Below are 23722 nucleotides of genomic sequence, written 5' to 3' on the forward strand. Positions count from 1 at the left end.
GAAATAGAGAAAATCTCATTTACATAAGTATTCACAACCCTCAGTCAATACTTTGGAGAAGCACCTTTGGCAGCGATTACAGCTGTGAGTCTTTTTGGGTAAGTCTCTAAGAGCTTTGCTCAACTGGATTGTACAATATTTTGCCATTATTCGTAAAAAAATTATTCAAGCTCTGTCAAGTTGATTGTTGATCATTGCTAGACAGCCATTTTCAAGTCGTCATAGATTTTCAAGCCGATTTAAGTCAAAACTGTAACTAGGCCACTCAGGAACATTCAATGTCGTCCTGGTAAGCAACTCCAATGTATATTTGAAGATTTGGAATGGCCTAGTCAAAGTCCAGACCTAATCCCAATTGAGATGTTGTGGCAGGACTTGAAAACAGCAGAAAACCCACAAATGTTGCTCAGTTAGAGCAGTTCTGTATGGAAGAGTGGGCCAGAATTCCTCTACAGCGAAGCGAGAGACTGATCAAGAACTACAGGAAGCGTTTGGTTGCGGTCATTGCAGCTAAAGGTGGCACAACCAGTTATTGAGTGTAAGGGGGCAATTACTTATTCACACAGGGGCATTGGGTGTTGCATACAGTGCCTTGCAAAAGTATTCATCCCCCTTGGCGTTTTTTTCCTATTTTATTGCAATACAACCTGTAATTAAATTGATTTTTATTTGAATTTAATGTAATGGACATACACAAAATAGTCCACATTGGTGAAGTGAAATGAAAAAAATAACTTGTTTCAAAAAATTCTAAAAGATAAATAACGGAAAAGTGAGAATCTGTGAGAATTGAGAATCTGTGGTATGACTTAAAGATTGTTGTACACCAGCGGAACCCATCCAACTTGAAGGAGCTGGAGCAGTTCTACCTTGAAGAATGGGCAAAAATCCCAGTGGCTAGATGTGCCAAGCTTATAGAGACATACCCCAAGAGACTTGCAGCTGTAATTGCTGCAAAAGGTGTCTCTACAAAGTATTGCCTTTAGGGCGGTGAATAGTAATGCACGCTCAAGTTTTCTGTTTTTTTTTGTCTTATTTCTTGTTTGTTTCACAATAAAAAATATTTTGCATCTTCAAAGTGGTAGGCATGTTGTGTAAATCAAATGATACAAACCCCAAAAAAATCCAGTTTAATTCCAGGTTGTGAGGCAACAAAATAGGAAAAATGCCAAGGGTGGGTGAATACTTTCGCAAGCCACTGTAACTTTGTTTATGAAATACATTAAATAAGTATGTAATTGTTGTGTTATTTGTTCACTCAGGTTCCCTTTATCTAATATTAGGTTTTGATTGAAGATCTGATAACATTCAGTATTACATTCATATTAAAAATCCTATTTATTAAATGTTCCATGTTGTCTATATTAAAGGGCACTTTGTTTAATATAACAGGCTTATTTGTGCACAACTTCTACTTAAAATATCAAAGGGACACAAAAGGCATTCATTTTTCACACACAGCTAACATTCTGTCCATGGCTGCTCGGCTGGAATTAGCAGGTAGACAACATGACATGAGGAATGTGTCAGTCATCGGCCTGGAGAGTGAACCTCTTCAGTATGACAAATATGACGACGATGCTATCAATTTACCACACAGATAAGGAATGAGTTACAATGACTTTGACATTAAGGGTTGCCCTATTTCCCGGGGCAAATGACCTGACAAGTCACGGTAGTTGAGCATGCTCTGTTGTTGCACCATTGGGCAGGTGATTTATTTTTTTACTAATAACAACCAAATTATATATTTCCAGTAGTCTGGTCTTTCAGGTTCCTCCCCTGTGTGTAGGTAAAAATAACTAATTTAGAGTTTAGTGTGTGAACCAGTATGTCAGACTTCTGTATTTCATAATTCTAGTACATAGTTGTGAAATTGTATTTTGCATTGCCCAATAGTCACACTATTGTGTAAATCTTTAATTCAAGGAAAACCGGCTTTTTGGGCGCTCCTCATTCTGTGGCGTTATTACTCATCAACAATGTGAATGTCACTCAAAACATCATTTCCAATTTGGTTCCTTTTCTGCAGACGTGCGCTCAAAGTGGGTTATAAACTAATAACTCCTACAGATTCAAGCCAATCAAACTCGATTCACTCGAGTGGCCTTTAATTGCCTATGTGAATGACAACCTCGTCTGCTCATTTGATCTAGCAGCATGGTCCACGTAGTCATCCTTTTATTAATGAATTATACCTCATCCCTTTATTAACTAATTATACCTCATCCCTTTATTAATAAATTATACCTCATCCCTTTATTTATTAATTATACCTCAAAGATGCAACTAAAAAATGAAGTGAAGAAAACTGTCTAAAACAAGCTTCAGTGGAGAAGCACTGTTGAGGACGCCTTTTGCTCCATCAGGACTTTTTGAATTTAGCATTTAAGTCATTTGGGTCAAGTATCACTCTGTCTGGACAAAGTCGAGTTCCTCACACTCTCGTTAGCTACAAGCGCAGAGAGCCATTTCCCTAGTGCACCATACCGCTCTGGTCAAAAGTAGTGCACTATGTAGGGAATAGGGTGGCAATTGGGACGGAGATGTCTGATTCACACTCTGAGAGAAAGTGGTCCGACAGCAGAACACTCTCACTGGTGACTGGTCGGGAGAAGTGGTGGTGTGAGGGTTAGGGCCACGGTCAGGTGGTCACACACACACACACACACACACACACACTTCCCCTTCTTTTCCAGGACTACTGAAACTCTGTAGGCTGACACATCTTCCACAGAACAGAACACAGCCTCCAGCAAAAAACGTACTCCTGGAGTCCCCTTTGACCTCCTGGCAAGCAGTAAAGCTGTTCAGAGCAATTGTATAATACCTGAGCACATTTCTATACATTATAATGCTTGAATTAAGTCTATAATGTAAATGTTATCAATGGATTTTTGGTAGTCTTACTCCCAGAATGAGTTCAATCCCAGATGGCAACCCTATCAGTTTAGGGAACTGGTAACATCAAAGCTTCACTTTATGTTGAACTTATACCTGTGTAGTTACATTGTAATAACAACATTATACCTGTGTAGTAACATTGTAATAACAACATTATTACAAAGTAATTAGAGATTGCAATGACAGTTAGCCCAAACATGTACAATCAATGGGTAGGCTATGTGTCAGTTAGATCTAACTGATTATTTCTGAGATAACATTATGATTATGTAATCATGTTCATCATGAGGCTATAACGTAAGCTAGATACAAATTTAGATTTGGCATTTTATTTGCTACAATAATGTGATGGTGTGTGTCACAATAACAAGATATCAGAGCTAAGAATGAGTGATAAGAATGGCCATTGCAATAGTACGACCCAATAGACTAGTCTATTGCTCTTAAAAGCAGAATATGCTAGTCTTCGTTTCTTCTTGGTGTCAGACTTCTGGTTACAAAACACAGGGAAATAAAACAACTTACCTGGTAAGGTAAGGTAAGGTAAGGTAAGGTTTATTTTATTTTTATTTTGTTCACCTTTATTTAACCAGGTAAGCCAGTTGAGAACAAGTTCTCATTTACAACTGCGACCTGGCCAAGATAAAGCAAAGTGAGCTAGGTGAGGCAAGGCAAGGTAAGGCAAGGTAAGGTAAGGCAAGGTAAGGTAAGGTGGGTAAGGTAAGGTAAGGCAAGGCAAGGCAAGGCAAGGCAAGGCAAGGCAAGGCAAGGCAAGGCAAGGTAAGGTAAGGTAAGGTAAGGTAAGGTAAGGTAAGGTAAGGTAAGGTAAGGTAAGGTAAGGTAAGGTAAGGTAAGGTGGGTAAGGTAAGGTAAGGTAAGGTAAGGTAAGGTAAGATAAGGTAAGGTAAGGTAAGGTAAGGTAAGGTAGGGCAAACGTAATCAACCCCATCAACATTCTGACCACTGATTCCAACCACCACTTGTTATTTAAACCTGAATAGGATCACTCATAGGGGAGTTAGATAAAAAAAGTGGTTATCCCACTGTAAAGTGGTTATCCCACTGGCTATAGGGTGAACGCACCAATTTGTGAGTCGCTCTGGCTAAGAGCGTCTGCTAAATGACGTTAATGTGCCCTTGAGCAAGGCACTTAACCCTAATTGCTCCTGTAAGTCGCTCTGGTTAAGAGCGTCTGCTAAATGACTAAAATGTAATGTAAAATGTAGATCACGTTAACATCACATGTGTTTAAAAGCCGTTAAAATCTGTGAAAACAGCTGTGAAAACAGTTTCAGATGATCCAAGCTCCTGATATAGTTGCATTTAGACAAGCATGCTGAGAGGGGACAATAGTCTCCTAGTACTAGCCATAAGGGTTAAACAGGTTTAAATGAAATTAGCTCACATTGTCTGAGCATGGAAACTTTCAATAGGCCTACAATAAATTTGATTTAAACATTTGTAACATGTAGTAAGATAACTCATGGAACAGCATTACACACATTTTCAAAATATTTATCTCTAGGCTATCCCAAACCCTATTTTAAATATTTGTTTAATGGTGACTCAAGGTTCAGTGTAAATTGTGAGTTGAATTTTGATTTAAATTATTGACAAAGTATAACCAAAATTGTAAGAAATTAAACGGGCTTAAGTTAATCAAACATGTTACCTATTTTATTTTTCTCAGCTGTAACTTCATTCCTTTTGCCACATTATGTATGTGTAATGATTGCATTTGTATGTTTTCGACAAGTATGTGCCATGGCGTAACATGCTTGCAAGTATTTACCAACTTTCAGCCCCCCCCCCCCCCCCCCCCCCCCCAACAAGTGGGTTGGTCTATGAATCGCTCGCGTCATTCTTTGTGGAGGGAGGATCCCCAGTACTTTATAGGCTCGTCTGAGCAGCGGAGTGGAGAGAGACAGAGAGAGACAGAGAGAGACAGAGCGCAGTAACCTAGCTCACCGGAGGACCGCTTTATATACCGGAGCTAAATTTACCATCATCCTGAACGCATTTCCTCGCTGGCGCACAATTGGTCCAGCTTCTCGGCTACCATATTTATAAGTTTGGACGACCTTCTACTGCTTGCTGGCGTCTTTGAAGCGCACCTTTCGAACAGTTCGATAGAAAGCACTTATTCTGGTGCAAGGTGAGCTCAAAAGGGCACTCATTCACTGAATCAACTTTGACAAGAAATAAATAAGCATTTACTGTATCTTTAAAATGGCTTTATCCGATGTGATTTTGCCACCCATCTCGACATTCGCAAACCAAACCAAAAGTTTAGAAGACGTAAGTACAGACCTCAAACTTGTATGATCAGTTTTGTGTTTCGGTATAGCCGTCTGTTGCAGATTCACCTCTGTGTGTATTGTGTCATATATCTAATGCCTTTTTCCTATTGGTTATTGCAGAGGTGGAAAAGTGACATGGACAAACCGATGTCTTCCAGCTGCTCAATGCTTGATATGGTACAGAACATGGACTGTCGGAGCATCGAAAGGAAGGACGACGAAGATCTGAGCAACTACTTAGATCTGGATTTCATTCTGGCCAACACCACTGGATCAGACAGCATGGCTACCGCTGCACTGGGAGCAGGTGTAGCCTTGTATAACATGCCCTCAGCGGATCATCCAGGCAACCTGTTCACCACCGGGAGCCCGATGCCATCCTACCCGTCCAGCGAGCATAACACCCCGCCTCCCCCCTACAGCACCAGCCTGATGGCGGAGCTTCTCAGGTCGGAGGGAGAGAACAACTACGGGGTCGGTTTTACGCGTAATACCTCCAGCATCCAAGGAAGGTTTTATGTAAACTCTGCACTGTTTCCCATCAGACAGGACATTATTGATAACATCAAAGTGGAGCCGTCCATGGACGGTTATGGACCCGTTATGGGCATGGTCCCCCAGAGCTGTCCTAAAATAAAGCAAGAGGGCAACGTGTCGTGCATGATGTCCTTTGAGCAGCCGAGAGTAGCCGTCTCTCCGCGGGCAGCCAGCAACATGACGCCGCCGCACAGCCCCAACGACCAGGGGAGCTCCGAGTGCCACCAGCAGGCACCGATGTGTCACTCCATGAGCTTCCCACAGAACTACCACTCCTCGGCTGCGTACACACACCACCACCCCGGGGCGCCTCCAGCCGCCCAGATGCAGCTTGGACCATACCAAGGCGCTCACCAGTTCGGCATGTACGAGGAGGGACTGCAGCCGAACACACAGAGGGTTCTGCTGACGCCCCCGTCCTCTCCGCTGGAACTGCTGGAGCCCAAGCCCAAGAGAGGTCGCCGCACCTGGCCGCGGAAGCGCACGGCTATGCACACCTGCACATTCGCTGGGTGCGGAAAGACTTACACCAAGAGTTCACATCTGAAGGCGCATCACAGAACGCACACGGGTAAGGAATATATATGTTATTGTTGTTTTTGATGAATTACGCAATATTATGTCTAACCTTACGCATATATGCTATTACACAGCCATATTATTGGTGAATACATATAGTTGCTTGACTGTTGATGTTATCCCAATGAGAGCTAATGCTGACGTTTCTCTTTTCTTTGTCTCTGCAGGTGAAAAGCCATACCATTGCAGTTGGGAAGGTTGCGGCTGGAAATTCGCTCGCTCCGACGAACTGACCCGGCATTTCCGCAAACACACCGGTCACCGGCCCTTCCAGTGCCACCTGTGCGAGCGCGCCTTCTCCCGCTCCGACCACCTCGCGCTTCACATGAAGAGACACATGTGAATGTGATGTACACGACTTGGACTGATGGTGGGTTATTATTAAGGGGTGACCGTCAGCCCTATTTTGTTTAACTGTCTTTTGTTTTTAATTTAAAATGTTTTACATGCCAAAGAAAAAAAAAGAAAAAAAAAAGTATATTATTTTCTAGTAATGTAGCTGGTACTACCTTGGTTGTTGTAATATTAAACCTGTAGAAACGCTTGGTAGGGTGTTTGGTTGTATGTGGGGCTGGCCCTGTACTTCTTTATCCTTGGAAAAACTGGAGTGCTGTGTTTGACATAAAAGTGCCTTTTCTATTGTTCTGTCTGTGAGCTACTGTAAAAACTGTCCACAGCAGAACTACAAGGCCACCCAAATAAGACACGTTTACTTAGTCTGCTATGAGTGAAATACAATGTTTTGTTATTGAAACTGCCTCAATTATTTGAATGGCCCAAATACTGTTGCTTACCTTACCCTCAACTGTTTTGTTTTCGTGGAAATCTTTTGGATGAAATTGTATGTGTTGGGTGCAAAAAGACGGGTCCAGACTCATTGTACACTAACCAAGGCTAGATGTCTTGTGTATCCTTATTTTTGACTGAAGTCTATATTAATTTTATACTGTAAATGGTGTATTTATTGTAAATATTAAAATACATTGAAATATATTCTTGATTTTTGTATTTCATTCTTGATTTATATTTCGATATGTGCAATGATGCATTTAGCCGCATAGTCACCAAAGATCTTCCTTATTTTGAGAAAGTTGTTGAGACATTATACTAGTTTAGTAAACCACATCCATCCCTGAATATGGGCTTTATATTTAGACTGTAGATGGAGGCAGTAGGACAGACCTAAGATCATACAGACAATCTATCACACAGCCCATTAGAATATAGACGTATGCACACTGCTACTCTATACACCCCCTCTCAACCTCAAAGACTTGGTTCAACTGAAACTGTGTTTTCCAGCTGTTACTCTGACTAGGCCAGTCTTTTGCGGTTTCAGCCTATAAATACAAACATATTTCCATAATTACAGGCTGGCTGGGCTAGGGAGATGTCTGGAAGGGACAGGGGGCACAGCAGTCCCAAATGACACTTTCTTTATTCCCTTATTTAGTGTACTACTTTTGTTATTTTATGGAATAGGGTGCAATTTGGGACGCACCTCTTTTATGGCTAAATTATACACGGACATCAAAAAGGTCCTTTACATTCAACTGAAATGATACACACTCCTTCAAAAACCTTTTAGCTGAGCTGCTAACTGATCACACCTCCCATTATAAGTGGCACTACTCTGTCGCTGAAGGAGACACATGTAGGACAGGTGGGAGCAGAGAGCTGCACTTTGTATCTCTCTCTCAATATCTCTGCATTTAGGTACATTGCATTGACTATTGGTCCATTTGAGAGGATTTGACCATTTGCAGAGGAAAAAAGGCCCTTCATAGATTTCAGTTCAATCTGCCAACATCTTGTTAGAATACATCAAGTAAAAAAAAAAAAAAAAAAAGTAGTAAAAACCTGGCTAAAAATAACTCATTGAGTAGTGAAATGCAAATCTAACATTCTCATTTCACTTTTCTGTTCTTGTGAAAGTAACTTTTACTTCAGAGAGAGAGGGGAGCGAGAGGGGGAAAGAGGGGGAAAGAGAGAGAGAGATGAGAGAGAGGGGAAAGAGAGAGAGAGAGGGGGATAGAGAGGAGAGAGATGAGAGAGCGAGAGGGGGAAAGAGAGGGAGAGAGAGATGAGAGAAAGGGGGAAGAGAGAGGGGGAAAGAGAAAGAGAGAGGGAGAAGGAGAGAGGGGGAGAGAGAGATGAGAGAGAGGGAAAGAGAGAGATGAGAGAGAAAGAGAGGGAAAGAGAGAGGAGAGAGAAAAGAGAGAGTGTGTTTCTCTTTGAAACAAGACACCAACCATTTCCTGGTATGTTACACGATGTTTTATTTATATTCAAAGATATACACAGGATGACAATTACTTTAAGAAAAATCCCCAACCTTGAAGGAATATTTATAATCATATATACTGTTACACATGAAATTAGCCATTTTGGTTGTGGATAAGACAGAGTACATTACTTCTTAATGCATCTCGGTGTGACCAATACAATACACCTTCAGGTCAACACTGGAGAATGAGTTTCAGCACAGAGTTCTTTGAATATACACACACTGTGTTTGCATCCCAAATGGCACCCTATTCCCTACGTAGTGCACTACTTTTGACCAGGGCCCCTAGGGAACAGGGTGCAATTTGAGACAACATTAAGAGTTAATTGAATAAACACACATTGTATGTGCCAAAATAGTCTTCTGAAAATGAATTAAATAATATAAAAAGAAAATAGTCATTCTAATGCCCTAGTTGAATAAATCCATAACGGATTACACTTCAAAAATCAGCCTACTGAAGGCATTATAGAGTTTAGCGTTAAGAAATAACAACGGAAATACAATCAATCTAAATGTTGACAGTGAGAGGTGAGAGATCAACCCCCCCCCCCATATCCTTTAAGGCAGAATAGTTTTTGAACGTGTCATTCTTCTGTTGGGATGTAAGGGAATACAGTAGCGAACCCAGAGACAAGCAAACAACAAAACAATGTCTTTCCATAATCTAGAGATTTCCTCACCAAAAAATAGATTTTCACCAGAAATCAGGAACACAAGCACACTCACTGACAGAGAAAGAGTATGCTAAGTTTAGACTTTTAATATGAATGTTTCTAAGCAGTTATTAAAGGGTGTATTATACAGCTATAACAGTGTATGTACAGACACTTCATAAACCACAAGTGCATGATCTTTCCCTATATAAATAATTAAAATTAAATAAAAAAAATGTTAAAATCTTTGATGTTTCCTCACAACAAACGATGAAGCAATGCAAAGGGAAGCATCCAGAGTCTCCCCACAGAATAACTACGGGGACTGCTAGAGTTAGACCACTGGCCGTAGCCAATCAGAGTTAAGTCACTCTTGATTTAGGCTGTGGTCAGTCAAGCTTAAGTCGGACTAAAGTCAGGCTAAAGTGGAGCTGAGCTGTGGTTGATTATAGTTGTGATGTGGCTGACTAGAGGGCCATTGAGGCTGATGACAAAGAGGTTAAAGAGAGGTTTTGGTAGGTTAGAGTCTTCATAAAGTCTGGCTTCAGTGGTGCTGGATCGGTAGCGGGGCTGCCATCCCATCTGTACATATTAGGCCCAATCCCAAATTGACCCCTAAACCCAACACCCTAAGCACTTGTGGAGATCGGAGAGGATTTGATTGGTATAAGCAACATGGGGAAACTTCCACCTAGCCTATCAGAGAGCAGGGTGGAGCTATTACCAGATTACTTACACCTGTCAGATCCTCTCAGATCTCCGCAAGTGCATAGGGCGTAGGCGTTTAGGGGACGATTTGGGCCACTGTCTAGAGGGACTGCTGTCAGAACGCCACAGAGCTGTATCGGTAGAAGGGCTGCTGTCAGAACGTCACAGAAGTTGTAGTTGTTGGGGGTGTACTCCAGTTTTGTATTGGGGGAGTACAAGAGTTATAGTCTAGCTGTATTGAGGTCTGTAGACAACGCTGTTCTCCGGCTGTAGTCAGACGGTAGTATTTGGGCTGTTGAGGAGCTGTTGCTAGTAGTGCAGCTGTATGCGGGCTGTACTGTTTGATGTCAGTCAGCAGCATTGTTTTATTCAGCTTTGTAACAGGACTGTGGTCAGGTGGTGTGTGTTGTTGCGAGTGTGTAACAGGGTTGTGGTTATTGTCGCGCGTTTGTAACAGGGTTGTGGTTATTGTTGCGAGTGTGTAACAGGGTTGTGGTTATTGTTTGCGAGTCTGTGACAGGTTTTTTTAGTTTTCATCCTTGCTGAGGGCGATGGCCAGTTCCAGGTCCTCCTGTTCCTGTAGGCGGAGTCTCCTCAGCCTCTCTTGTTCCTCCCGCTCGCTCTCCCTCGTCGCCCACGCCAGCTGCTCTGATTCACTTCCAAACTACAGGAAGGTAAAGGGGACACGTCACACGCTGGATACAAGGGGAGAGATGCACACAGACACACAGACCTAAAGCCTGCATATGTCAAAAGGGTCTCGTACTCAACTTTTACATTTGGGAGACAATAGTGAGCGTTAAAAACATTTGCGATCAAATGATGGTGTTTGAACCGAGAAGTTGGAATTTGAGTAGTCATGAGTTCCAACTGTGGTAAAAACAGTTCATGGTGATTTATCGAATTAGTGGTGATTGATAAATATTGAATTCTTTAAATCAGTGAGAAAAAATAAAATAAAAATAAAGATTGCTGGTGCTACCAACTGTAACATGCCTCCATTTTCTATTCAGTGTGTCAAGCCACCTGATAAAAGAGGTCAATAGTAATCACCAAATCAGAGTGCTCGTCCAGTCAGAGAATGGAATGTAGAAAGGTTCTTCGCATGCAAAGAATTACATTTGGAAAAATCACACCCATCTCTAGTAATCTTACCTTGACACTTTCCAATCCTGGGAGAAAAACACATTACATACAAATGATAAAAAATAACAAGCACCTCTGCAGATTACGCAGATCAGATCACAAACAGACACTTCACAACACGTTGGCACCAGGACCTAGGTAAACAGCATCAACAAATGGTAGTACAATGCAACAACAAACGCAACAGAAAATGCAAAGCTGCCATGCCAGCAGCAGATCTACCAGATAGTATGGGAGACTAAAGAGAGAGATTCTGACAAGACTACTTACTGTACGTCTCCTAAGTGACAGAGAGTCACACGGTATAATATGCGAGCAGAACACTGACTGAGGGAGTGAGAGATGCCACAGAACTATTATAGCATAGATGATTGTCATTTGTGTTGTGTTGAACTAAGAACACTCAACCATGTTCTAGACACGTTTTTTTTAAAAGTTTGTTTAGCCAGATGTCAGAGACGGCACAGGAAGTGCCAGCGACCAGCCTCCAATGCCATGATGGTGCAGTAGGGGAGAGACAAGCAAGGTTGGGGTCAATTCCAATTCAATTCCAGTCAATTCCAATTCAATTCCAGTCAATTCCGAAAAGTAAAACAACTTCCAATTCCAAATCCTAGCTTTCCTCATTGAAAAGCATTGGAGAGGATTGGAATTTCAGTGTACTTCAGTGAATTGTCTGGAATTGAAACGGAATTGAGCCCAACCCTGGAGACTAGAGGAGCATGGACTGCTAATGCAAAGAATATGAAGACTGTATCCTGATGTCTGGTGAGCTTTCTCAAGAGGTTTGTTCGTCAACACTACAGTACAGGTGATCTGTAATAATATGAAAATAAATATTGGGTGAAATGCTCCTTTTGCATCCATATCCCAGGTGGGGGTGGAAGGTCCTATTTATAGGGGCAGTACTCAGTGACATCACTTCCTGATGGTCTGTCTTACATAGGGAAAACCCGCAGAAGCCTTAAGACACGGATCTGTGAGCACCGCAGCAATATACGGACAGGTGAGACAGAAAATCTGGTTGCTGTTCATTTTGTACAAGCTGGACATCCTATTATCAATCAATCAAATTGTATTTATAAAGCCATTTTTACATCAGCAGATGTTACAAAGTGCTATACAGAAACCCAGCCTAAAACCCCAAACAGCAAGCAATGCAGTTCTCTGAGATACATTGGAATAGAAATGGTCAAGATGTCACGCAGGGGAGGGGACATTGAGAGGAAACTTCTTCAAAAAGGGAATCTTTCTGGATCCACAGGCTCAACACACCGTCTCCTCTTGGCGAGGAGTTTGACTTGAAACCGTTTTTATAGTTTCAATATGGCCAAATTGTATTTTCTTTTAAACGATAATTGAACATCGTATGAATATTGTATGTATATTACTGTAAATATTGATTGCATTCCTTGTGTATGATCATATATGTTGATACATTGAATGTTAATATTGTGTTACCTATGTTATACATTTTTTACCTCCTGTTTCAGGAAGTGATGTCACTGAGTACTGCCCCTATAAATAGGACCTTCCACCCCCACCTGGGATATGGACGCCTGATGAAGACCTGAGGGTGGAAACGTTATTATAAATAAACATCACCTGGGAGTATGAGAAGCAGTGTGCCGTGTTTTCCTTTCTGTTTTTCATGAATTTACCTACAGCTCCAGCACCTGAGGAAAAGACCTAGATGTGCCTCTGTTCTTCAGCTTTTGTAAAATGCTCCTTTATAATACACATGGTTTGAGCACCTACAATCATAAAAACGACCCTGAAAAGCTATTCCAAGTGAATTGTTACAAATAATCTATTGGATGGTGAAACGTTGCATAGCAACAGCTACTCCAGCTCGAGGTGCTAGAATGAGGCGCAGAAGAGAAATGAAAGAACTTGTGTTCCGCTCTAGATGTTCTGAGATGGCCACTACAAGCAGAAAGCAGAAAGCAGCAGTGGCTGGGACTGGACAGTAGGAGAACCATTGAGCTCAAACTTACAGAACCAAACCCTCTAGAAGTAGCTTTGCTGGAGACACGCGGAAGAGCAAAAGGATCTTTTATGCTGCTAAATGCGTCTCCAAAGGTGTTTTGAATTTGGAACGGGTCCCTTGGTTTTTCCAAAGCAGCAGCACCTCCACCACCCAACCCAAGTCCTAAGAGAGAACCATAAATATAGGAATGTTGTTGTGCAGTCCCATGAAAGAGATGTTCGCCCCCTTTCTGATATTTCTCTATTTTTGCATATTTTTGATACTGAGTGATAATCAGATCTTTAACCAAAACCTAATATTTTATAAAGGGAATCTGAGTTTACAAATAATTATTTATTTAATTAATTAACAAAAGTTATGCAACACCCAGTTCTGCATGGAAGAGTGGGTCAAAATACCTCCACGGCGACGTGCGAGACTGATCAACAACTACAGGAAGCGTTTGGTTATTGAGTGAAAGGGGGCAATTACTTTTCCCACACATGGGCATTGGGTGTTGCATAACTTTGTTTATGAAACAAGTGTGTAATTGTTGTGTTATTTGTTCACTCAGGTTCCCTTTATCTAATATCTGGTTTTGGTTGAAGATCTGATAACATTCAGTATGAAAAAAATATGCAAAAGTAGAGAAAAGTAGGAAGGGCGCAAATACTTTTTCACAGCACTGTGATTCTTGAATTTGTTTAAAGAGTACAGTACTTAGAATGACATAACAGTCTCACATTAGTTCCAGGCTACCGTTTAAAACTTTGTGACAATAATGTATTCGTTACAAGCACTACACAAACAGTATTTGGTGGAATTTAATTGATTGACTGACGTTACAAAATTAGGTCGTGTCTCGTTATATACAGAAAACCCCGGCATCAAAAGGTGTGTACATTTAAATGGCCCAACTACATTGAGCCACATTAGGAGAAGTACATGTTGCAGTGTGTTATGAAAGTAGCAGTAGCAGGAAGAAGCCCAGAGCTGCCTGTGTGACACACTGAGACCACTGGTTGTGTGTGACACACTGAGACCACTGGTTGTGTGTAACACACTGAGACACTGGTTGTGTGTAACACACTGAGACACTGGTTGTGTGTGACACACTGAGACACTGGTTGTGTGTGACACACTGAGACACTGGTTGTGTGTGACACACAGAGACACTGGTTGTGTGTAACACACAGAGACACTGGTTGTGTGTGACACACTGAGACACTGGTTGTGTGTGACACACAGAGACACTGGTTGTGTGTGACACACAGAGACACTGGTTGTGTGTGACACACAGAGACACTGGTTGTGTGTAACACACTGAGACCACTGGTTGTGTGTGACACACTGAGACACTGGTTGTGTGTGACACACAGAGACACTGGTTGTGTGTGACACACAGAGACACTGGTTGTGTGTAACACACAGAGACACTGGTTGTGTGTGACACACTGAGACACTGGTTGTGTGTGACACACTGAGACCACTGGTTGTGTGTAACACACAGAGACACTGGTTGTGTGTGACACACTGAGACCACTGGTATTAGGGCAGTATGCATTGTGGAAGTAGCACTGGTTACATGAGGTATTAACCACAACGTAGTGAGGAAACACACTGAGGATCTGCCTGCTGTGCGTCTCAAATGGCACCCTATTTACTATAAAGTGCACTACGTATGGGAATACAAAAGTAGTGCACTACATAGGGAATAGGGAGGTGCCATTTTGGACACCGACTGACTTGAAAAAAGCTGTAGAGAAAACACCATCACGTTCTCTGTGGCTTGTATTAGCAGGGCTGTAGAGAAAACACCATCACTTTCTCTGTGGCTTGTATTAGCAGGGCTGTAGAGAAAACACCATCACTTTCTCTGTGGCTTGTATTAGCAGGGCTGTAGAGAAAACACCATCACTTTCTCTGTGCTCTGTGGCTTGTATTAGCAGGACTGTAGAGAAAACACCATCACTTTCTCTGTGGCTTGTATTAGCAGGGCTGTAGAGAAAACACCATCACTTTCCAATTGTGCACCGCCCCATGGGTCTCCCGGTCGCGGCCGGCTACGACAGAGCCTGGATTCGAACCAGGATCTCTAGTGGCACAGCTAGCACTGCGATGCAGTGCCTTAGACCACTGTGCCACTCGGGAGGCCTAATAAAGAGCTTCATTGTCCAACCTAGTATTTTTGTGTTTGTATTGTTGTAATGATAGGCTGGTTCTCTCTCTATTGCTGCTGTCCTGACATACAACACAACACTTGTTTACTATTGACATAACACAGATGGAGGTAATTAGCCTGTCAGTCAGAATTGTGGCCCTAGAAAGAAACCTAGAAAACCATCAGACTACCATCATGCTAGCTACTGTGTTAAACAACAACAACAACTACATTGTTGTAGTGGGCTTTTATAGGTGGCTTTTCTGTGCATCAAGCACTATAAAGAGTGTTGATGCCCATGTGAAATACATGGGTACAATTTGGATAGATATAAGGTAAAGCTGGGTGACCGAAAGGAGCACCCGTCGAGACCAGCTACACTCCACCCCTCCTCTCAGAGATAGAGGCTGAATAGTTGACGCGCCAGCACCAGCCTGTCATCCCCACTCGCTTCAAGATGGCCACCAATGTTCCTGTACACAAGCAAGCTCAGGTCACTGAACTGTCTATCGCCCAGTAGCACACGAGCACTCACTTCTGTCATGATGAAGTGCTTTGAAAGGCTAGTCAAGGACCACATCACCTCCACCATACCCGACACCCTTGACCCACTTCAATTTGTATACCGCCCCAACAGATCCATGGGCGATGCAATCGCTGTTGCACTACACACTGCCCTATCCCACCTGGACAACAGGACTACCTATGTGAGAATGCTGTTCATCGACTATAGCTCAGCTTTTAACACCATTGTGCCCTCCAAGCTCATCACTAAGCTCAGGGTCCTGGGTCTGAACTCCTCCCTGTGGAACTGGGTCCTGGACTTCCTGAAGGAAACAACACCACCGCCACGCTGATCCTCAACACAGGGGCCCCACAGGGGTGCGTGCTTAGTCCCCTCCTGTACTCCCAGTTCACCCATGACTGCAACTCAATAATCAAGTTCGCTGACGACACGACAGTGGTAGGCCTGATTACCAACAACGACGAGACAGCCTACAGGGAGGAGGTGAGAGCCCTGTTGGAGTGGTGCCAGGAAATTAACCTCTCCCTCAATGTCAACAAAACGAAGGTGCTGATCGTGGACTACAGGAGACAGAAGAGGGAGCACGCCCCTATCTTCATCGACGGGGCACCAGTGGTTAGGGACAAAAGTTCCTCGGCATACACATAACTGAGGACCTGAAATCAACCAGCGCCTCTATAACTTTAGGCAGCTGAAGAAATTTGCCATGGCCCCTAAGACCCTCACAAACTTCTACAGATGCACCACTGAGAGCATTCTGTCGGGCTGCATCACCGCCTGGTACAGCAACTGCAACGCCCTCAACCACAAGGCTCTCCAGACGGTGGTGCTGTCAGACCAACACATCATCAGAGGCTCGCTGCCTGCCCTCCAGGACATTTACAGCACACGGTGTCAAAGGAAGGCCAAGAAGATCATTAAGAACCTCAGTCACCCGAGCCATGGAGTGTTTACTCGGCTCCTTATACAGCGTTAGTTGGGTTTTTAATTGGATTCGTTGTACTTTTTAAAAACATTTTAATTATTTGTGTACTTTTGACATTGTTTGACATTTTACTGAGCGAGAGGCATGAGAGAGCGAGAGAGAGAGAGGAGAGGCGAAAGAGAGGCGAGCGAGGGTGAACAGTTGACACCACCACCACATCTGGACTGTGGCTGCTGCTAGGAGAGTGAGAGAGGTCACAGAGGAAGAGAGACACAGGGCACACACTGTTGGAGATGTGGGCAGAACACACACATACAGGGAGATGTCGGTCGTAGAGGTTGACACGGGTCTTGCGGGATTCTGGCAGGAATGGGAGTCAAGTTCGGGACAGGATCAACAGTCTACAGGAACGGGCAGTACAGGAATAGTTATAAACTGAGTTTTTGGGGTGGAAATATGTCATGTGTGGAGCATTTCATAAAAACAACAGCTGTAGCCTAATAAATTTTACTTAATACAAATAAATACAAAGTAAATGGTGATTTCCCCCCTCCCGTCGGCTCACTCGCGCCTCGCTCCAGTTGTTGCCAGTCACTAGGCTACCTCAGAGTCAGATGCCAAACTACGTCAGTAGGCTAAATGATGAAGCCTTCAAGGAATTGCAACGTCTTGTTGCAGCCAAGGACCCATCACGAACATTAACATTAGAGCCAAGGAAAGAGCGATGTTTTAGCTACATTTGATGGAGTTGTCTTTTACAAGGAAGGAAGCGAGTATGCAGATTGTAAAAAATGCTGCGTTTTAATCAAATAGTCTACCAACCAGAGAGCGGGACAAGAAGCATGAAGCGGCATAGCTGCTCTACTCCTAACAACTTTACTGTCAAGCCCAATTGTTTATGTATTTAACAAAACCTGTGATATCTAAGGTGAAGCGTGAAATATAAATAGGTTGACTTAGCCTATGCAGTCCTGCCGCTCAGGTTTTTTTTTATGTTCATGTTGTAAATGTTAATGTGTTGTAAATGTTCCTATGTGCTCAGTGCTCAGCTGTAGGCTACAGTGTTATGTGCTCAGTGCTCAGCTGTAGGCTACAGTGTTATGTGCTCAGTGCTGTAGGCTACAGTGTTATGTGCTCAGTGCTCAGCTGTAGGCTACATTGTTATGTGCTCAGTGCTCAGCTGTAGGCTACAGTGTTATGTGCTCAGTGCTGTAGGCTACAGATTTCTGCCGGTGCTGTAGGCTAAGGATTTCTGCCGGTGCTGTGCTGTAGCCTACAGATTTCTGCCGGTGCTGTGCTGTAGCCTACAGATTTCTGCCGGTGCTGTGCTGTAGGCTACAGATTTCTGCCGGTGCTGTGCTGTAGGCTACAGATTTCTGCCGGTGCTGTGCTGTAGGCTACAGATTTCTGCCGGTGCTGTAGGCTACAGATTTCTGCCGGTGCTGTGTTGAGCAGACCTACCTGCTGTGGTCTTTGTCCTCATCCTCCAGCCTTAATGATCTAGAATACACTTATCCAGCTACTTAGACCTAAAGTCAGTCCATTTAACTCCAATAGGTAAGACAACCACATATCACAGTCGCATATTGCATTACTGAAATTATTTTAAATACTTCCTAAACAAACACAATAGCCTACATATTTCTGTGCGCAGGAATGAGCACGGGACGGGAGTGATTTTTCTCGGGAAGGGACAGGAAAGTTCCGGGGTTATAGAAAAACATTGACAGGACAAGACGGGACAGGACTGAATTTTCACTCCCGTGTCAACCAGAACACACACACACACACTGAGGGAGATGTGGGCAGACCACACACTGAGGTAGATGAGGGCAGACCACACACACTTCCAGCTTTTGCGCAACTTTCTGTTGACCTTTGACCTGCTGGCAGCCTAACTTTGACCTGCTGGCAGCCTAACTTTGACAGACAGTTTGACCATTCAAACTACCCAGTGTCCATTACCTCACTACTAAAATTGTCATATTTTCTGACCACTGGTTAATTCATATCTTACTCTGGACACCTGATTTGGATGGTAAACAATACAATCAAAGTAATCAGTCTGTGCTCAAGCAAAAACAGACCTTATCTGTTCCAACAGCTTTCCTGTTTACCAGCTACTCCAAAAGAAGAAGAAACGGAGGGTTCTGCACCCTCAGAACACAACCACACAGAGAAGGAGAGAAAAGGAGAAGTACTAACAAGGAGCTCACACACGCTCACACACACACACACACGCTCTCACACACACGCTATCACACACACACGCTCTCACACACACACGCTCTCACACACACACGCTCTCACACACACACACGCTCTCACACACGCTCTCACACACACGCTATCACACACACGCTATCACACACACACGCTCTCACACACACACGCTCACACACACACACGCTCACACACACACGCTCACACACACGCGCTCACACACACGCGCTCACACACACGCGCTCACACACACGCGCTCACACACACGCGCTCACACACACGCGCTCACACACACGCGCTCACACACACGCGCTCACACACACACGCGCTCACACACACACGCTCTCACACACACACACACACACGCTCTCACACACACACGCACGCTCTCACACACACACGCTCTCACACACACACGCTCACACACGCTCACACACACACGCTCTCACACACACGCTCTCACACACACACGCTCTCACACACACACGCTCTCACACACACACACGCTCTCACACACACACACGCTCTCACACACACACACACGCTCACACACACACACACGCTCTCACACACACACACACGCTCTCACACACACACGCTCTCACACACACACGCTCTCACACACACACGCTCTCACACACACACACACACGCTCTCACACACACACACACACGCTCTCACACACACACGCTCTCACACACACACGCTCTCACACACACACACACGCTCTCACACACACACACACGCTCTCACACACACACACACACGCTCTCACACACACACACACGCTCTCACACACACACACACGCTCTCACACACACACACACGCTCTCACACACACACACACGCTCTCACACACACACACACGCTCTCACACACACACACACGCTCTCACACACACACACACGCTCTCACACACACACACACGCTCTCACACACACACACACGCTCTCACACACACACACGCTCTCACACACACACACGCTCTCACACACACACACGCTCTCACACACACGCTCTCACACACACGCTCTCACACACACGCTCTCACATACACACACGCTCTCACACACACGCTCACTCACACACGCTCTCACACACACACGCTCACACACGCTCACACACACACGCTCACACACACACGCTCTCACACACACGCTCTCACACACACGCTCTCACACACACACGCTCTCACACACACACGCTCTCACACACACACGCTCTCACACACACACGCTCTCACACACACACGCTCTCACACACACACACGCTCTCACACACACACACACGCTCTCACACACACACACGCTCTCACACACACACACGCTCTCACACACACACACGCTCTCACACACACGCTCTCACACACACGCTCTCACACACACGCTCTCACACACACGCTCTCACATACACACACGCTCTCACACACACGCTCACTCACACACGCTCTCACACACACACGCTCACACACGCTCACACACACACGCTCACACACACACGCTCTCACACACACGCTCTCACACACACGCTCTCACACACACACGCTCTCACACACACACGCTCTCACACACACACGCTCTCACACACACACGCTCTCACACACACGCTCTCACACAAACGCTCACACACACACACACACGCTCACACACACACACACACACGCTCACACACACACACACACACGCTCTCACACACACACACGCTCTCACACACACACACGCTCTCACACACACACACACGCTCTCACACACACACGCTCTCACACACACACGTTCTCACACACACACACACACGCTCTCTCACACACACGCTCTCACACACACACGCTCTCACACACACACGCTCTCACACACACGCTCTCACAAGTTTAATAAGACAGTGTTAGAACACAAATGAGTCGTTCTGAAAAACTGATGCTACAAACGGTCACTTACCCCAACCTCTCCTCCTTCTAACTAACTAACATTTTCCAGAGGACACTCACAGGCTACGTACCACACGGCTCTGGTCAAAAGTAGCGGCACTATGTAGGGATTAGGGTGTCACTTGAGACACAGAAACAATAAAACAAGACTACAGTACTTAGATGTTTTTTTTTTTTTTTTTTTAAGAAAATGAATTAGAAATAACAGATTTAATAATATAAGCGTCTATTTTAGCATTGTGGTATTACCCCTAGAAAGGTGTTTTAAAAGTTAGCCTCTATGCATCAGTTTTCAGAGTTTCTGTTCTGGTCCTTTGATGTAACAAGAGTTTCTCTTGTTTTTTTTGCTGACTAGGGAAGAACTGTGTTTTATAAGTACAATCACATTGAGTTCCTTCTCATATTAGTGTGAGCACAGAAACGTGTGCATGAGTGCTCGCTCACACACACACACACACACACACGCACGCACACCTACCATATGGAGGTGCAGGTCTGTTAGGCACGTTCTTGGGTGGCAGCGCAGGGTTGCTTGGCTTCTGCTCACAACGCCAGAATAAAGACAAAAACATCCAAAATGAAGTTTTAAAAACAGAGGTATTATACACCAGCATTTTGTTACGAGCCTACATCTCGTTGCCTTGACAGTCAGACAGTGGGTTTACTGCAAGGCCTCCGTGGATTCAGGGGGGAAATAAATATCATATCAATGTCAGTTATTTTATTAATATGGGAATAGTACTTCTATATTATTTACATCTACAACGCTCCCCTGTAACCTACCTTGTGGGACATTTGACTGAAGTCTGCGAATCCACCTTTTCCTCCAAAAGCGTTGCCACCGAAAGGGTCCACTGTTCCGAAACCATCTACAACAGAACAACACCACAACCATAAAAACACTTAAGAAAACAACCAAACACACTTAATATGGAAACATCTAGGGAACAAACTAGCTACTGAAGCTGCCTGGGAAACCACACAGAGAGAATCCAGTGGTGTGACTGCTTCATTTTCTAGGACTTTCCAAACCTGAAAAGTAGAGCTTGAAGACTGATGTATGCATCTGATTAACTACTTACAGAACTAAGCTGGGTTACTGTGAGCAGCACCGAGGTGGGTTGCTGTGAGCAGCACCGAGGTGGGTTACTGTGAGCAGCACCGAGGTGGGTTACTGTGAGCAGCACCGAGGTGGGTTGCTGTGAGCAGCACCGAGGTGGGTTGCTGTGAGCAGCACCGAGGTGGGTTGCTGTGAGCAGCACCGAGGTGGGTTGCTGTGAGCAGCACCGAGGTGGGTTGCTGTGAGCAGCACCGAGGTGGGTTGCTGTGAGCAGCACCGAGGTGGGTTGCTGTGAGCAGCACCGAGGTGGGTTGCTGTGAGCAGCACCGAGGTGGGTTGCTGTGAGCAGCACCGAGGTGGGTTACTGTGAGCAGCACCGAGGTGGGTTACTGTGAGCAGCACCGAGGTGGGTTACTGTGAGCAGCACCGAGGTGGGTTACTGTGAGCAGCACCGAGGTGGGTTACTGTGAGCAGCACCGAGGTGGGTTACTGTGAGCAGCACCGAGGTGGGTTACTGTGAGCAGCACCGAGGTGGGTTACTGTGAGCAGCACTGTGGTGGGTTGCTGTGAGCAGCACCGAGCTGGATTACTGTGAGCAGCACCGTGGTGGGTTACTGTGAGCAGCACCGAGGTGGGTTACTGTGAGCAGCACCGAGGTGGGTTACTGTGAGCAGCACCGAGGTGGGTTACTGTGAGCAGCACCGAGGTGGGTTACTGTGAGCAGCACCGAGGTGGGTTACTGTGAGCAGCACCGAGGTGGGTTACTGTGAGCAGCACTGTGGTGGGTTGCTGTGAGCAGCACCGAGCTGGGTTACTGTGAGCAGCACCGTGGTGGGTTACTGTGAGCAGCACCGAGGTGGGTTACTGTGAGCAGCACCGAGGTGGGTTATTGTGAGCAGCACCGAGGTGGGTTATTGTGAGCAGCACCGTGGTGGGTTATTGTGAGCAGCACCGAGGTGGGTTACTGTGAGCAGCACCGAGGTGGGTTATTGTGAGCAGCACCGTGGTGGGTTACTGTGAGCAGCACCGAGGTGGGTTACTGTGAGCAGCACCGAGGTGGGTTACTGTGAGCAGCACCGTGGTGGGTTACTGTGAGCAGCACCGTGGTGGGTTACTGTGAGCAGCACCATGGTGGGTTACTGTGAGCAGCACCGTGGTGGGTTACTGTGAGCAGCACCGTGGTGGGTTACTGTGAGCAGCACCGTGGTGGGTTACTGTGAGCAGCACCGTGGTGGGTTACTGTGAGCAGCACTGTGGTGGGTTACTGTGAGCAGCACTGAGCTGGGTTACTGTGAGCAGCAACGTGGTGGGTTACTGTGAGCAGCACTGAGGTGGGTTGCCGTGAGCAGCACCGTGGTAGCAGTACTGTGGAGTTGTTTTCCAACACTGCTGTATGCCTTTTTGACTTATCAAATACATTTCAGAGAGGTTTCAGAAAAATGTATAAACCATTGTAACAAAATATTTGTTTGTTGGGTCGTTCCTCCTCAAAAAGCACAAGAAAAGGACTGACACCCGCCATCTCAGATTGTTCTGAAATGGTTTCTGTAGTTAGTAACGGATATGATTAGCGTTCCTGAAACATTCTGTTGAAATATACAGTGCATTTGGAAAGTATTCAGGCCCCTTGACTTTTTCCACATTTTGTTACGTTACAGCCTTATTCTAAAATGTATTAAATAGTTTTTTTCCTCATCATTCTACACACAATACCCCATAATGACAAAGCAAAAACAGGTTTTTAGACATTTTTGCAAATGTATTAGAAATACAAAACTGAAATATCACATTTACATAAGTATTCAGACCCTTTACTC

General features: G+C 44.7%; 2 protein-coding genes across 3 annotated transcripts; one reads left to right on the plus strand and one right to left on the minus strand.

Moving 5' to 3' along the window:
• The first annotated feature begins 4802 nt into the window (after positions 1-4802).
• LOC311117264 (Krueppel-like factor 4) lies at positions 4803-7313 on the plus strand. 2 transcript variants are annotated; one of them, XM_084192235.1, is made up of 3 exons: positions 4803-5202; positions 5325-6312; positions 6488-7313. In XM_084192235.1, exons 1-3 carry the CDS (start codon positions 5134-5136, stop codon positions 6661-6663), a joined length of 1233 nt encoding a protein of 410 aa, XP_084048361.1. In that variant the 5' UTR covers positions 4803-5133; the 3' UTR covers positions 6664-7313. The 2 variants fall into 2 exon arrangements, with proteins under 2 accessions (XP_084048361.1, XP_084048362.1); XM_084192236.1 differs by having other exon boundaries at positions 4822-5059.
• Positions 7314-8582: 1269 nt separating this feature from the next.
• Positions 8583-22219, minus strand: LOC311117263 (uncharacterized protein; the record flags this gene model as incomplete). Its single annotated transcript, XM_084192234.1, has 5 exons — positions 8583-10635; positions 11127-11143; positions 21324-21384; positions 21629-21714; positions 22021-22219. Coding segments are annotated over 5 exons (501 nt in total), but the record flags the coding sequence as incomplete, so codon positions are not given.
• Positions 22220-23722: the final 1503 nt, after the last annotated feature.

This window comes from Coregonus lavaretus, assembly GCF_964263955.1.
Source record: "Coregonus lavaretus genome assembly, contig: HAP1_SCAFFOLD_3875, whole genome shotgun sequence".
NCBI lineage: Eukaryota > Metazoa > Chordata > Actinopteri > Salmoniformes > Salmonidae > Coregonus > Coregonus lavaretus.